The sequence below is a fragment of the Morone saxatilis genome, unplaced genomic scaffold, assembly GCF_004916995.1.
Source record: "Morone saxatilis isolate NCDOM2014 unplaced genomic scaffold, NCSU_SB_2.0 Contig5, whole genome shotgun sequence".
NCBI classification, from domain to species: domain Eukaryota; kingdom Metazoa; phylum Chordata; class Actinopteri; family Moronidae; genus Morone; species Morone saxatilis.
The window spans coordinates 17,167,061-17,182,575 of NW_023340095.1; the positions used below are offsets into that span (position 1 = coordinate 17,167,061).

Below are 15,515 nucleotides of genomic sequence, written 5' to 3' on the forward strand. Positions count from 1 at the left end.
AGAGAGTGCTTTATACAGAGAGCTCCAAACCAACCGACCGGATGGCATAATATTAGAAGACAGTGCCTATCCACACACAGGGATTATTTCATGGGGACAAGATCATTTTTATTTTAATTTTATTTTTACTTTCCTATACTGAAAGGCTTAATTGGTAGCCTATGTCTACTTTATCTACTTTATCACTGTAACGGTTAAACAAGTCAAGTGCAAAATATAAATATAAGTATATAATAAAGTATATTCAATGTTATCCAATAGCAATAAATCCTGTAGTGAAGATTACAGGGTTCTGTTTATGTTGAGATTATGTCATGTTGGAAGATGTAGTGGTGGTGTTGGATTTCATTGTATTGTACATTGTATATGCTGTATATACTATAATTGCATTTAGTAGTATATAGTATTTATAGAGGCAGCTAAGTGTCAGACTTGGAATTAGATTATTTTTAGTCCAAGCAGTTATTGACAGTTTTAAGGATATTTTCTTTCACTCTGCTGCTTTGCTGTCACAGTGTTACATTTCCTGTCTGGAGTATTTGTGGTTGCACATACAGTCAAGTAAAAAGCAATTAGGAACACCATTTCTCACAAACATGGCAGAGAAATTGGCTTGCAAAGCAGGTGTTTTTCTTAACTTCCTACCCCCTGTTCCCAGTCAGCTTTCTCGTATGTGTGATGCTATGAATTTAAATTACAGCTAAAAGCTGTCAGTAATCCACTCACTTGAGCATAATCGTGTCAAACACCTTTAATAATGTGCTGCCTATTTACCATGAGAGGGTAATCCATAATGCCTATATCTTCATTGATCTCAATTATTTTTCCATTGATATCATAGTGTTGCTCCTCCATTGTACTTCAGCTCAGAAAAGAAGAAAAACAAATGCCAGGTCTGCCCTTCTGAAAAATGTTTGCCAATGCAGTCATTAAATGTCATTCAATTGTAGAAATGACTCTGTGCATACAGCAGTATTATCTAATGTAACTAATGGCCTTTCTTTTATGTAGCCTTTGACACAGCACATTTGCTGCTTATTTGTTGCTTATTGTTATAGGCTGTCAGGACAAGCTAAATATAGAAATAGAGTTACAGTTAGAAAGCTGATTTGACACTCTTTCCATTTCTCTATTTATCCTCTCTGGACAACAGTCTGTGTTTCTGATATGGTCACCTCACAATACAATTTATCAGTGGGTGCTCACAATTGCCTGCAGACACAACAGCAGCAGCATCAAATCGTAAATATGCGTAGGGTTACACAGGCACCAGAAGATAAGCCAAGTCCATGACTCTAGTGAACACAATAGCAATATATACCACTCTTATGTTCCTCCCTGTATTATCATAAATTCTCACTGCTTTGAGTGCCATACAACCGGCTGTGATGTTACTGAATAAATGTTAAAACGGGAAGATTCGATTTTTTGGAGAGGTTTGCATTGAAAAAGAATTGAATGTGTAGGATTCAGTGCCATCTAGCAGTGAAGTTGCAGATTGCCACGATTTGAATACAGCTGTGTGTAGGAGAAACTACAATGGGAGTGAAACTCACGAAAGGCCCTATCCGTTCTGGGCTACTGTAGAAACAGTTCAACATAGCAGACTTCATGGAAGGCGACCTGTGGCGTCTTTAGATTAAAAACTGCTCTAAGGTCATGAAAACCATTCTTTCAGGTGATTTTACAATAATACCTATAAATATTATATCCAGTTTCTGGCAAAAGATCCTCCTAAATCTTACACACTAGACCTTTTAATTTGAAAGGACTTGCCAACTCCATAAAAAATTACTTGGTCACTCCATGATGCCCCATGACTGTCCATAGAATTATGTCTATGCATTTGGTAGATACAAGAAAACAGAAATAAAAACTTAATAATAAATAAATAATAAATTTCTTTAAAAAACTTTGGGACATGAAGTGATGTCAGTTTCTCTGTATTATAGGGAGGAAATGAAGTACGGTACTCCAATACATAGAAATGTTGAGAGAGAAGATGGAATAAGCTATGAAAGTGAAAATGTCTTGGGTCAAGAATCAAGAGGTCAAGTCTTCAATAGGTGATGGCATTCAGCTTGAAAAGGGGAGAATGGAATAAAGTGGTTGAGAAAATGGGAATATGATGAGCTGTGGTGAATGGATCATAGATGGTTGAGGCTTTGAAGACTTAGTGTATATAAGCTTATTTGTAACTATGAACAGTTTTATGTGAGTGGCTGATTCAAAATCAAAATTCATTCATATAAGTATAGATATAATTTGCTTCCCTCAGTAGTGGACATTAGTTGCAACAGACAGACAAAAATGTGTCCGACTCATACTCTCCTTCATCTTAAATCTATTATCTATTATCAGCTTTTTTTTTTCTTTTTTTTTCTTCCCAGCCTTAAATATCCAGCCCTGTTATGCTGCACCATAGTTGGATGTCTATGGCTGGCTATCAGTAAAAGCATGAAGTGCAAGGTTCCAAAAACCTAGAAACCAAAACAAAGGAAATACATTTTACTGAAACAGATGTGCGTTTGAAGGTGACATGATTTATGTTTCTCCTTCACTTTTCAGTGGACCAGATCTATCACCTGGCGTCTCCGGCCTCTCCTCCCAACTACATGTACAATCCCATCAAAACACTCAAGACCAACACTATTGGCACGCTTAACATGCTCGGTGAGTACATTAAATCCATGCTGCTGACTAGGATAAACCTTGAAATTACCACTTTTGTTAACGCTTCCAAGTCTGAACTAATCCCATACCATTAACACAGTAAATTTGATTTATTAAATGTGCTTCTTGTTACGCTTTCTTAAGAGCAATGCATTTCTAATACAACAAAAACAGTTAAGTAACCCACACAGTGCAATGAATGAACTGTTTTCAAGGTGAGATTCTTCAGTGCTTTTAGATTTGGTTTGTCCCACACTACAATTTTCAATTGTAGTGTGGGACAAAAGAGGGAACAGAAAAACTACAATACTTATTTATTCTCCCTCATTACATGTTTGAAACTTTGATTCATGCCGACTGCTTACAGTCTAAATATCCAGCAAAATACTTTGCTTTTAATGAGAGTCAAAACCTAATTTATTTTTATATTGTCCGGGTTATGTCAGACTGTAAGATAATTAAACTGATGAAAAGAGCATCTCCTGTGGATGGTTGAAAAATGAAATCTGTATTTCATGAAATGAAAGGTCTTTATCTGTATTGTACTGACAAAGCTCTGTATGAATATTAACATATTAGATTATATTCAGGACATTGTAATGGAAGACAAAAAGTCAGTGCACTTAAGTTTTATAGTGTGTGCAACCTTGGCAGCAGGTTTAGTATGTGCTCTCACTTCTTTCTAATTGGGGTGAGTTGAGTTGTAAAAGAAGCCTTTTCTCACTGTGATGTTCGTTCCAAGGTCTGGCCAAACGTGTGGGCGCCAGACTTCTCCTGGCTTCTACTTCCGAGGTTTATGGAGGTAAGAAAGATGTCTCCCGTTTATGTTAAGTGTTTAAAGTGGACTACATAGATAAGCTTGAATTGGTGCTGCTTCTGCTTTCCAATGAGCAAAATGTATGGACTTCCAGTTGAACAGAATTTTATATTGACGAACCATTGTAAAAAAAAAACTACTTAAGTAACCACATCCCAAGAGTCTGTTTTCACACACTGATTATCAATCAATACTAAAATAACAAACACTATATTTCTTAATAATTTTAAAAGGCTCTTTGCAGGTCTCAATTCAGCAGCACAACATGAATGGTTATCCTTGTTTTAGAGGCAGCATGTATGATAAATTACTTTCTAGACTCCCGCTGGTCTGACAGCATAAAATGAAATATTTGTGCGAAAAAATCCCAGAGAGAGTTAGAGATGACAGAAGAGAGCTTTATCCTGAAAACCAATCAATATACATAATTGAACCTAGTGTGCCAGCTCAGTGATCCATTAGAGTATTGTACGAATTGGGGTTGTTTGTGTCTGTTGAGTGTTTAAACCGTAGCAGACGTCCTTCTGAAAGATGGGAAGAATGCTCCTCCAAATCAACGTCGTCTGTGCAGAACAATGACATCTAAAAATGTGGCTGAAATGTTTCTAAAATGTTTGTGTTCCAGATCCAGAGGTGCACCCACAAAATGAGGAGTACTGGGGGCACGTGAACCCAATTGGTCCTCGAGCATGCTATGATGAGGGGAAACGTGTAGCAGAGACTATGTGTTATGCCTACATGAAACAGGTATCATCAGTGTAACTCAACAGTACTAATCTTACAAATTAAAAACATTGATATATATACAAGACTGCAAATGTAGCCATCAGCAAAAACTACAATTACAAATAAAAATAAAGAAAAATAGTTTAATAATTCCACTTTTTCTCAAAAACTGTTGACTGGTAAACTGTCACTGCTCTGTCAATGTTTTTGTTAGTCTTGCAAATGTGATAATCTCTGCTATATTTTATCAGTAGGTGTTATACAAAACCTCTATAATTCTTTGTGCAAAAACAAATTGTGGTTGATTTCTAGGATTTCTTGATTGTAATATAATAATATAAAATGTAGTACTGCACACATGTCCAAGACTGAGGTTGAATAGAGAGGAATTTATGGATGTTAGGATTGAAAATTGCCACCAGTATCTGAAGTGAACCTTTTTGATCAACACCTGTTTTGTTCTAGATCTATAAAATGTTATTAACAAGAAAATATATTTATTTTATCAGAATACTAAAATAGGATGTGTAACCGTGCCCCTTATTTCAACAGGCTTGAACAGTAAAACAAAATACAAATACAAAAAAAATGAAGAAAAATTCACAACATACTTCAAGCGTGATATCAGTAAAAAGCTCTTGAAAATGTGTTTCCTAAGACATCCTAATGTTGTTGAGACTTTTAGATTTTTTCCTGTTATGACTTGATTGACACCAGCCTTTGATGATCAGATTTGATTAACTTCTCTTGCCTTTCCCTCAGGCAGGTGATATTTATTTATCTGCCTCGTCTCCTGCTCCTCCTCAGCTGCTCATTATTTTTTTTCACACCTACTGGGAGAATTCTTGGAAATGGACAGCTTTTAATATCCAACTGTCAGTCATTTATGCACAGGGACAAGAATATCACACATTGAATCTACTACCGGTCATGTAATCAAAATGCATTAACATTTAAAAACCGATGAGTGTAGGTTATGCAGTGGATGAAAGAGCATGTGTTACCTGCTCCCCAGACAGATGGCAAACATTAAGCACATGGAAAACTGTGGAAGTTGACTTCTGATTGCAAGTTGATATGATGCATTTGACCAGTTTTTTATGATGATTAAGACAAGCATACACTGCTATGTTTAAACCACTGTTTCATATGATTGAGGGGCCTCAAGTTACAAATAAACTAAACTTAGGTAACACTAGTATAGGAGATCTATAACCTCTAGGGAGTGAAGAGCAGCAGATACCTGTGTTGTGAGTGTGTGTATATATGTACGATCGTGTTTGTGTGATCTACTCTGGTGAATGGCTGTCAAGGTTTCACGTGGCAGGTGTACAGGAAAAACAATAAGCCTTTTTTTTCTTCCAAACAGAGCTTCTCTTGATAAAACAGTGACTGTCGGTATATGTGCAAATGTACGTGCTTCAAAAACATGTAACACATCAGATTTAATTAAGCACAGCAGAGGGCTGTTTCATTTGACAGCAAGAAGACCATTGAACCAACACAGCTAGCTAATGTAGCAAATGTTAGCACTAGTGTTTTAACTGATGCTGGTGGTGTTACTTCCTGAAACTGATAACTATGGAGTTGTTTTGTCTTATAATGTGTCGCTTCAAATCACATTATTCTGTGCATCAGAACCGCCTGCCAACATTCAACATCAAGCCAGGGGAAGTGGACAGGCTGCACATATTTTCTCATTAGTTTTCATTAATGACATTCTTTGACTTGTGCACGGATACATATACACGGGTTTAAAACACAACCACAGACTATACTTGAATGTTTTCCACTTTAATCTAATTTGGTTGAAACATTCAGTATACAGTATCGGCATGAGAGAGGGGCATACTGATTTTAATAAGATGCCTTAGAATTATTTAGTTATTGGAATGCAATAAAGGACAAGGGTGCATTGTGCTTCACAAATACATTTATTTTCACTAGTGGATTGCTAATGACAGACAGTTCGTTTTTAGAGCTAGCTAAGCTATTTGATATCTTTTTATAAAGAATAAAAAAATCTGTTCAGTATCAAATCAAATCCAAAACCATTCAAATCCCTTATGGAACCAATTGAAGTTTATTTCAACATTGGAAAGTAAGCTCAGAGAATCCAGAAGAGATTTTCTCAGAACTAATACAGAAATATCCAGAAAATAACTCTCAGTATATTGTTTCTACAATCATGGCTTTCTTGTTCATATCTCTTTCCACATATTTCCATTTAAACCTCACAGGCACAAAAAATATAAAATAAAAGAGAGAGAGAGAGAGAGAATATTAAGAATTTATTGACCCTAAGTCAATGTGGTTGCCTATTGCAATATATAACCAGTCACAGATCATTAGACACTATAACACAGATGTACAGGATTTAAATGGAAAACAGCACCACACATTCCTCTGTTAAATAAAAGTAGTGGCGAGCAATAGTATTATAATTGCTGAAGAACGTTTGAGTTTAATTTTTTTTTTTTATTCAAACTGACTTTTTTAATACCGCTTTCAGTTGATTCCTCTTAATAATCAGAGTTTTGTTGTTTAATTAGGTTACACTCCATCTTTTACATTTACAGGGGATATATGCACACACACACACACATCCTCATTGTGTCCTTGTTCTTCTACTGAATATATTTGCAGGTTGTGTCCATTGAATTTCATGTTCCACATGCTCAAGGGACAGTTCTACATAATTTTCATGTTTTTATTCATTTTACGACCTACATCACATATGTGGTATTTTTTATTGAAAAATGTTGGAGTGTGTAAAGAGAGTCTAGTGTCATACTCACGTGTATTTTCAATTGCCACAAGGCTCGCATCTTTCTAGTCAGTCCAAACTGCCTAGATACCTGTCACCATGGTTGAAGGCTCTACTTGCTCATTGTAATCCCACGCAGTAAAACATTAAACCGGTAGTGTGGAAATACTATGGATTCAAAACTAAATAACAACAAGGAGATGAGGTTACTGTCTCGGGTGTTGTTTCTTAACAAAATGTAAAGTAAAGTGATTCTAGTATATTGTAGTGCCATTTTAACACATTTAAGTATATTTTGATGATAATTGGGATAATATTGTGAATCGCAATTATTTTGGCCAGAATAATTGTACCAATAAGTGTTCATATTGCCTCATGTGTAGGTGGAAGTGTACAACATCCCAAGAGGAAGACATAACATATTTAGCTATACCTAGAAATCAGGTCAGAGAACTGATAATAATAAATTGGTTGTTGGTTTTGCCAAGAAATGGGTGATGAAGAAATATCTGGCAATGGGCTTAATATGTTACTGCATGTTTACTATATACTGTAGCTGGCCTACTGAATAATGCACCACTTGTATTAAGATTTGATAGGGTAGGCTTAAAAATAAAAAGTTAAGAAGTTAAACCTTGTCAGAGATGGCTGATTGACATGTGTTCACAGCCTTGTTTTAAGCTATATAATATAAGTGGCATCCATGTCAGATATGTGTCTGGTATATTTTGATGGCAAACAGCAGGAATATCGGACATACTGCTAATATTTGATCATGAGGGGGCTCCAGGCAGTACGCTGTGTGGGACACTGTAAAAATCAACTTATTTATCTCGACTTGTAATAATTGATTTGAGGTCATCCAGATTTCTTTTATTTTCTGAGTTATTAATTTATTCATACATAGTATTCCAAGGGTACAAATGACTAATTATTGTGCAGAAATACTAATACTAATTCACATTTTACCTAAAGAAAAAACTATGCTATATATTTTATTTTTTACAAAATATACATACATACTGTATATATGCAGCATTATTTACAGGAAAAATGCAGGATGCAAAAATATAAACTGTAAAATCAAGGAAAAACACAGTTCAGAAATGAGTAATGAGTCACCCACTGTCTTGTTTCTTTACTCACAGGAAGGAGTAGAGGTGAGGGTGGCAAGGATCTTCAACACATTTGGTTCCCGAATGCACATGAATGATGGACGGGTTGTCAGTAACTTCATCCTGCAGGCTCTACAGGGAGAACCTCTAACTGTACGCATTTTAAGTTTTGTACTGTTAATGTTCATTTATTAGATGCTTGAGACAAACCTGCTTTAGGCTGTTTTTTTTTTTTCAGTACTAGTAAAGATGTGCACACTGAATTGGCATCAGAGAGGTGGTGATTGATTACTGTTTTTGTATTTTTCTTAAATCATATAAGAGAATATAAAAAAACCTTAAACATGATTTTAACTAATGAGTCAGACACTTCAGTGTCCCTAATCTGGATGCAAGTCTGCTTCATATTTTGACTTATATGGAATATTTTTTGAAATACCAAAAGACACCAATTCCACTTGCTAATAATAAAAAGAAAACCTTGCAATGTGCTAATTTTTTAAGTAGGCTGAGTAGAAATGTATTTTTTGACACATGGTAACAGATACTCACCTTTGGTATGTGCATCATGCAGAAAGATAATCAGTTTTCTGTTGTTCTAGGTGTATGGTAGTGGTTCCCAAACAAGAGCCTTTCAGTATGTAAGGTAAGTTTACTAAATTAAACCTGTTGTTATGTCACTGCAATGCTTCATTCTTCTCTTCAATCTGGACCAAAATATTTGTCACAGAAAATGTTCTCTACCCACCATTTAGGGAACAATGTAACAATACATTTACTATGAATGAATCATGTTAATATTACATAAATGATAACAATCAAAGTGCAGTGTCATTAAATAGTATATGTAGTGTTAGTAGTTACCTATACATATTTAATTAAATTAGTGGCCACTGAGACAGACCTCAGAGGTATGTGTGGATGTTGATGCTTTCATGGACTCTCATGGACATTTGCCACAAGGTGGAGGGATACTGCTTTGTATTGGACTTTGGAGTTTATTAGTAAATACCACCATGATATTTATTAAATTAACATCATTAACATGCGCATTCATTTCTCCCTGGAAGAGCAGAAATACAGTTTGTATATCTGCCAGGTTAAAGGAGTATTGGTTTCTGTGCAGGTGATAATGAGATTAATTTGATCAGTTTGAAGAAGAGAGATCAAAGACACAGAGTATTTGAAGCTCTCATATCTCTTCGAAACATTCACCTGCTGCCCTATATGACTTTAGTGTTGTGTAAGCAGTGAAAGGCCAAGGTCTTCGCGTAAACTCTCCTTTAAGTGAAAACCTGAAATTACTCTGGTAAACTCACATCCGTAGCCTCCCTTCCCCACAGTCATATCTGCTCATTGTCTGTCAAATTTTAATAATCAGTAGCATTCGATTACACTTTGCTGTTAATCATTTTTAATGACTTTAATGTAATTAGACCTTTATTATTAGTCTTCTCACATGGAAACACATGGACTTATTATTTTTATGTAACTGGGATTTTTTTTCTTCTGACTGATCAACAGAGAAAAATATGAAAGGCATATCTCAGCAAATTAATTAACGACAAATATAAAACATGCAGGACTTTCAGAGTCAGACATTCAAGGGCAAAAAAAACTGCCCTTTGTTCCTCTCCATGGATAGCTGATAGTGAAACTGGGGGTTTTGATCAATTGTGAGGGCCCTGTCATATGTCTCTTATGTACCATACGGTGACATGCTTCCCCAAATCAATTCAAAACACACTATATTGACAGCATAAGTCAAGATTTGTGTGATATGAACAGCTTTGTACAGAGATTTAGCTTCATTGAGGGCACCAGAAGAAAATGAACTGATAAATTTGTAGAAAAGGCAGCTAACCTTTCCTGTGATGTATAGTGACTGATGTTAAAAACTCTTCAGAAATGTGTGGATTGCCCTTTATACAGGGCTGGAGGAATAGATATTGTTTTCCCTAGAATTTTGTGTCACATATTTTACACTTGTTGTTCCTATTGCAATGTGTTGTTTCAAGTTTTCATGCAGCCTGCTTATTTGCACTTTTACAAAAAATCGACTTTGAAGTTTTATCACGTGGAAAATGTTTATATTTGTGTCCTACTGCTTCAGTCCTCATCAGCTCAAAACAGTCACAACCTTTCAGCCTCCTATGGAGAACTCATACCCTTTAAGCCCATTACCTGCATTACCTTTTGATCTGGCCATAGAGCCACTACAAATTGCATTCCCGTAGTTGCAAGGATACTTCCGGGATTTGGAGGAAGGGAGTCGAACGTCAAGTGTCCCTCTATGTGGACAATCTTTTGCTTTTCATATCAACTACAGATTCCTCCCAACTCCCTATGCTGTCATTACTCACCCAATTCAGCTAGGCTCAGTTATATCATCCTACATGTGGAAGGGCTACATTCTGTTAGTAATACAATCTGTACAAGCTTATCAATTCATAAAACATTACAACCCACTCACACTTTGGCAAAACAAGTGATTAATGCATACTAACATATCAATTTGAAAACCAGCTAGCTCCTAGAAAGACAGATGATGTTGTTGTTTTGAGCGTCAGTCAATATAGTTGCCATTCTTGCTATCTTCCCCTCTAGTGTACTTGAATGAGTTGCTGGTGACCTTGGCGTAATTGTTTGTCTTTGTTTAAAACAGCTAATTTTCTGTTTCATGCATTCTCACCATTAACTGCATATTGATGCCTTGGTTGAAAAGACAAATCTGTTCGGATGCCAGATTGACAAAAGAAAAAACAAAATGCTCTCTTGGACATCTCTTCCTTTTAGGATTCCTTTAATTGCTCCTCTGTATAAAGCTTACAAAAACAGCTGTAGGAATTAGAAATTGAATGGATGTTCTGGCAACTATGAGTCATTAACGTTCCTGGCGTCTACAATCTACAGTTCTCTAAATGTGATGAGAATATTCACACAAGCCAGACAGGGGTCATTGTTTTTAGCTTCATCATTACTCAACTGATCCTGGCCCAGTTTCCCTTACATCGTTGTTGTTTCCCAGCCATTCCAAAGCCAGTCTTCAGCATGTGGTCTTCCAGTTTCTGTCCATCAAGCGCCACAGCAAGAAAAGGAGGAGAGAGGTTGTCACAGGTCTCACACACTAACACTAGCTGGAGAGGTGTTAGAAATGCTTTGCAGCAAGCTTATTCTACTGCAACAAGTCCTTCTCTAAACCCATTCACTTCATGAGTAATATAGATATAGATATATAGAATAGAGCCTCCTGTATGTTGTGGACTTTTATGCAGTAGTGTTTACAGTGACTTCATGTGACATTTTTTCACTGAGATACCCAGTGTTACAGTGAAATGAGACATGTGGTAACGTGAATACATCAGTTAAATAGATCTAGTCTAATAGTCTAATGTTAAAACGAGTTTCCCATAATTATATATTTTTCATCCCCCTTCTTTAGTGCTGCTGTTCTGTCACTTTTGTGAGTAATGCTGAGAGAGGCAGAGTAATAAGTTATATTACATTGGGAAGATGAGAGAAGTTGATTTTCACTCTGGCCTTCAGGGCCTGATTTCTGCTCTTCTTATTTAATGGATGTTGGTTGCACTAGAATCAATGTTCCTTTACCTGTGATAGGTCAAGAATATTGACAAGTGAGGTATGTTGGAGAGAAAAGGTGATTCAGCCTTTGGCTAGAACTAGAAGAGGTATAATGGTTTCTCTCTGATGAAAAGTCAGTCAGTTATTTACACCATAAATCTATTGACCCCTTAGAACTGCCATTGTTGATGGTTTGTCCAGGTTAGAGACATGGTGGAAACTAGGCAGGCAGAACAGTTCAGCCTGCCTGTAACTCTTTGGCATGTAATCCTAAAGGAGCCCTATGAAATGTTAAAGATGTTAGCTATTAGAGTTTTTATGAGTGTGTTAGTTGTTTTGTTTTGTCATGATGATTTCAAAATATTCCCTTGATGGACAAACATAGCAATGTGCCAAGGCAGTGAGGAAGAAGACTGTTATCAAGCATATAAACAAACAAGGATGTAAACAAAACAAAAAAAGCCTTGCAAATTTTGTTTATTAGGATGCATTCACCTTAACTAAAATAGATGAATTGAGATGCTACAAAATCTTCTGAACAGACAAGATTACAACATGACAGAACTGTCATGCTAGAATCCATCATTTTAAACTATCCCTTTTACTACTTATTTGTATTAAACATTTTTGCTCTCGTGTTTGTATGCATACATACGGTCTAATACAGCCATGTAATAAATACTATTAATGATTATGAAGGTCATAATGTTCAGTTTTTGTTCAAATGTTTTATGGAGTATTTTACTTTATGATCATTTTGAAAAAAGAGAGGTGTTACCTCACAGATATGAATGGGATGGACAAAACAAATATGAGTATTTCATGTATGAATGCATGAATGCAAATTTAACATTTGGGAGAATGTAGAGCTGACTGATATTGTGCAGTGCTTAAGATGATATTTTTTATAGTAAACCTGCAACCACTATTCCCTGATCTGTGGTAGGTGAGGTAGCCCATCACATCATTATCTCTGTTTGCATGTGCCTGCTAATGTCAAGGTCTAATTTATATTGACAGAATTGTACTAATGAATTGTGTGTGTGTGTATCTGTGTGGGCCACATGTGGTTCAAACGCTGGGAAAATAAGGCCAGATGGCATATTTAATTAGTGTTTATTTAGATTTCTCCACCAGGCTATAATTATGGGGTATATGTATCATCAGTTATTTATAAATGTTGTTGTAAAAATGAAGGTCTAAAAACAAAAAATTATGAAAATGATTTCATAGTTATTATTGCTACCATGCTACTAACATGACTCTAAGGATGACAGGCATTTGTACACTTGTGGTCCCCAGAAGATGAGTCTTACTGGCTTTCATGATCTTCTGACTGCACCAACATGAGGTTTACACTTTTTGCTGTCAGTCTTAAGTATTGGATGCATTTCAATAGAAATTTAGAGACATTCATGTTCCAATTTATAATGAATTGCAATAACTTTGGTGATCTCTTGGTTTAATGTGTCCAATACTGTTGTTTATGTCCAAATACCCACTAAACTAATGCCAGTTCATCTGCCTTAGCTATATTTTGTTAGTATTAATAAGCAAATGTTAGCATGCTACCATTTTAAACTAAGGTGAACATTTGTACAGCTCCACTGAGCACCTGGCATGGTTGCAGACTCTTAGCCCTGTTTGCCTCTTGTAGTGGTGTATGTATGCCCTTGAATTATCGTTGTGGTTTATATTCATTTGTGGTGCGATGTAAGCCCAGGCCGACTGGGTATAGTTATATATGCATGACACAATTGGAAAATAAACCGTTAAGTTTTCTAATTAGCAACATTGTAAGAAAATGTAAGAGGGTTTATAGTGTTGAGCTGGAAAAAAAAAAAAAAGAGTCTGCATGGTGAAGCTGACCTGCCTCACCTGGCCTTGGTATGTTTTGTTCCACTATGATGATGTGCTAAACACAAAAGCAATGTAGAAACAATGCAGCCAGTAAATTTCTAATATGTTATACATAGAATATACGGTCCATAATGTTCTCTTAAACACATCTCTGTGGGGAAGGTTCCGGCTCTCATACTAAGCGAAGCTTCCAAGTGAATTTTAAAATGTATTTAAATCTCTCTTCTGCTTTTGTGTCTAATTTGTTGTTCAGCGATCTGGTGAACGGCCTTGTGTTGTTGATGAACAGCAACATCAGCAGTCCAGTCAATCTGGTGAGTTCATCATACTCAGCTGTTTGACACATTTGAAATAGAAAACAAATTCCATATAGGCAAACAATTCCTGTTGACACTGATGTGACCGAAGTTCATGAAATCTATTTGCAGGGGAACCCAGAAGAACACACCATATTGGAGTTTGCTCGACTCATCAAAAGTCTCGTCGGTCAGTCGTCAAGATACTTTCATTCTATTAATCTTTACAAACTCTTGACCTTTGCCATACATTGCAATCTTGCCTGCTTATCTCTTACTCTCCCTCTCCCACTTTACTTTTGTAATAAATATTCATAGGTAAATTCTACACACTGTTCCTTTAAGGCGGAGTTATGCTTCTGTGTCATAATAGTCCTGGCATAGAAATGGATCCATTTCCTAGTGTAGCATTTAACACCTTTATTGTTGTGTCCTATGTTATCAGGCTGTACGTTTTGTTTATTATACTGTTTATACTACTCTAATGAATAATCTCTACCAACATCAGAAACATGTCGGAGAAAAAGAAAGCAGCTTAACTGAACAATCACAGCTGTGGTGGTTTAATCTGGCATCTCCATAGCCAGAACATGTAGGCACATTTTTGAACATTAGCTCCAGTAGTAGAGTTAGTGCATCTACACATTGTGACACAGAGGGATCAGTCTGCAGTGACTCATCTCATCAGCAGTGTTAAAGCAGAAGTAAGGAGAATAACCGTGTGTCCTTCTCTCTGTATACTTGTGACTGTCCATGAACACACACACGCAGTGAGCCGAAGTCAGATCCAGTTCCTTCCAGAGGCACAGGATGACCCACAGAGGAGAAGACCAGACATCCGGAAAGCCAAGATGATGCTCGGCTGGGAGCCGGTGGTATGTGGGACGCACTTTCTCACACACTGCAAACCTACTGCAACAGTGCTGCAACCAGTAACACCAACTGATCAGGGTCTTGTCATGATAATGAACATTTGAAGCCGTCATCATTGGTGAACTAAATGAGTAAAAGCATTACATTGTTCAGCTGTCTTTGGAGAGCAGCCTCCATCAGTAACTCATCATTAACAGTAGACAACATGACTGCCTTATATATTAACAGCTAATATCTCTGTTATCCTGTCAGTGTATCGTCAGTGTGTTGTGTGCTGCGTTGACAGGTGCCCCTGGAGGAAGGCTTGAACAAAACTATCCAGTACTTCAGCAGGGAACTCGAGCACCAGGCCAACAACCAGTACATCCCCAAACCTAAAGCCGCTCGCATGAAGAAAGGAAGACCCAGACACAACTGAAGTGTGGTTGACCACCACAGACTCAAAACACAGAAGGATGTTAAGACTCCTCAGAGGACCCTTCAAGACTCATTCTCTCTGAAATACACTGTTTGAGTAGGGCACTCTGGGATATGGTGTCTTTTTTTGAGAAGCAGAGAAAAACTTTCTCTTTAAAAAAAAAAAAAAAAGGACAGTGTTGCTTTGCATTGGAGTTGCGGCTGCACTGTGGGGTAAGGGCTTCCTCACCGAAGCTTGAATGGACAAGCCTGAATCAAAAACAGAAGTTTGAGGCAAGAAATCTTTGAAACCCAGCCTGCCTTTTTTTGTTTTGGTGAATTTGTGCTTTTGCTATTTAAACGGCAGACATGACAGTCTGGCAAACGGCTCGTACTGTGCATCAGTGCTT

The 15,515-nt window shown here is 36.7% G+C and overlaps 1 protein-coding gene across 1 annotated transcript in view; it reads left to right on the plus strand.

Moving 5' to 3' along the window:
* Positions 1–15,380, plus strand: part of uxs1 (UDP-glucuronate decarboxylase 1) — a 23,535-nt gene extending 8,155 nt beyond the window's left edge. Inside the window, exons 7-15 of the mRNA XM_035676365.1 lie at positions 2,569–2,673; positions 3,416–3,475; positions 4,116–4,237; positions 8,132–8,251; positions 8,701–8,744; positions 13,794–13,854; positions 13,969–14,026; positions 14,608–14,711; positions 14,996–15,380. Coding sequence (XP_035532258.1) covers positions 2,569–2,673; positions 3,416–3,475; positions 4,116–4,237; positions 8,132–8,251; positions 8,701–8,744; positions 13,794–13,854; positions 13,969–14,026; positions 14,608–14,711; positions 14,996–15,127 — 806 coding nt within the window. The 3' untranslated portion in view covers positions 15,128–15,380. The remainder of the gene's footprint in view (positions 1–2,568; positions 2,674–3,415; positions 3,476–4,115; positions 4,238–8,131; positions 8,252–8,700; positions 8,745–13,793; positions 13,855–13,968; positions 14,027–14,607; positions 14,712–14,995) is intronic.
* The last annotated feature ends 135 nt before the right edge of the window (positions 15,381–15,515 follow it).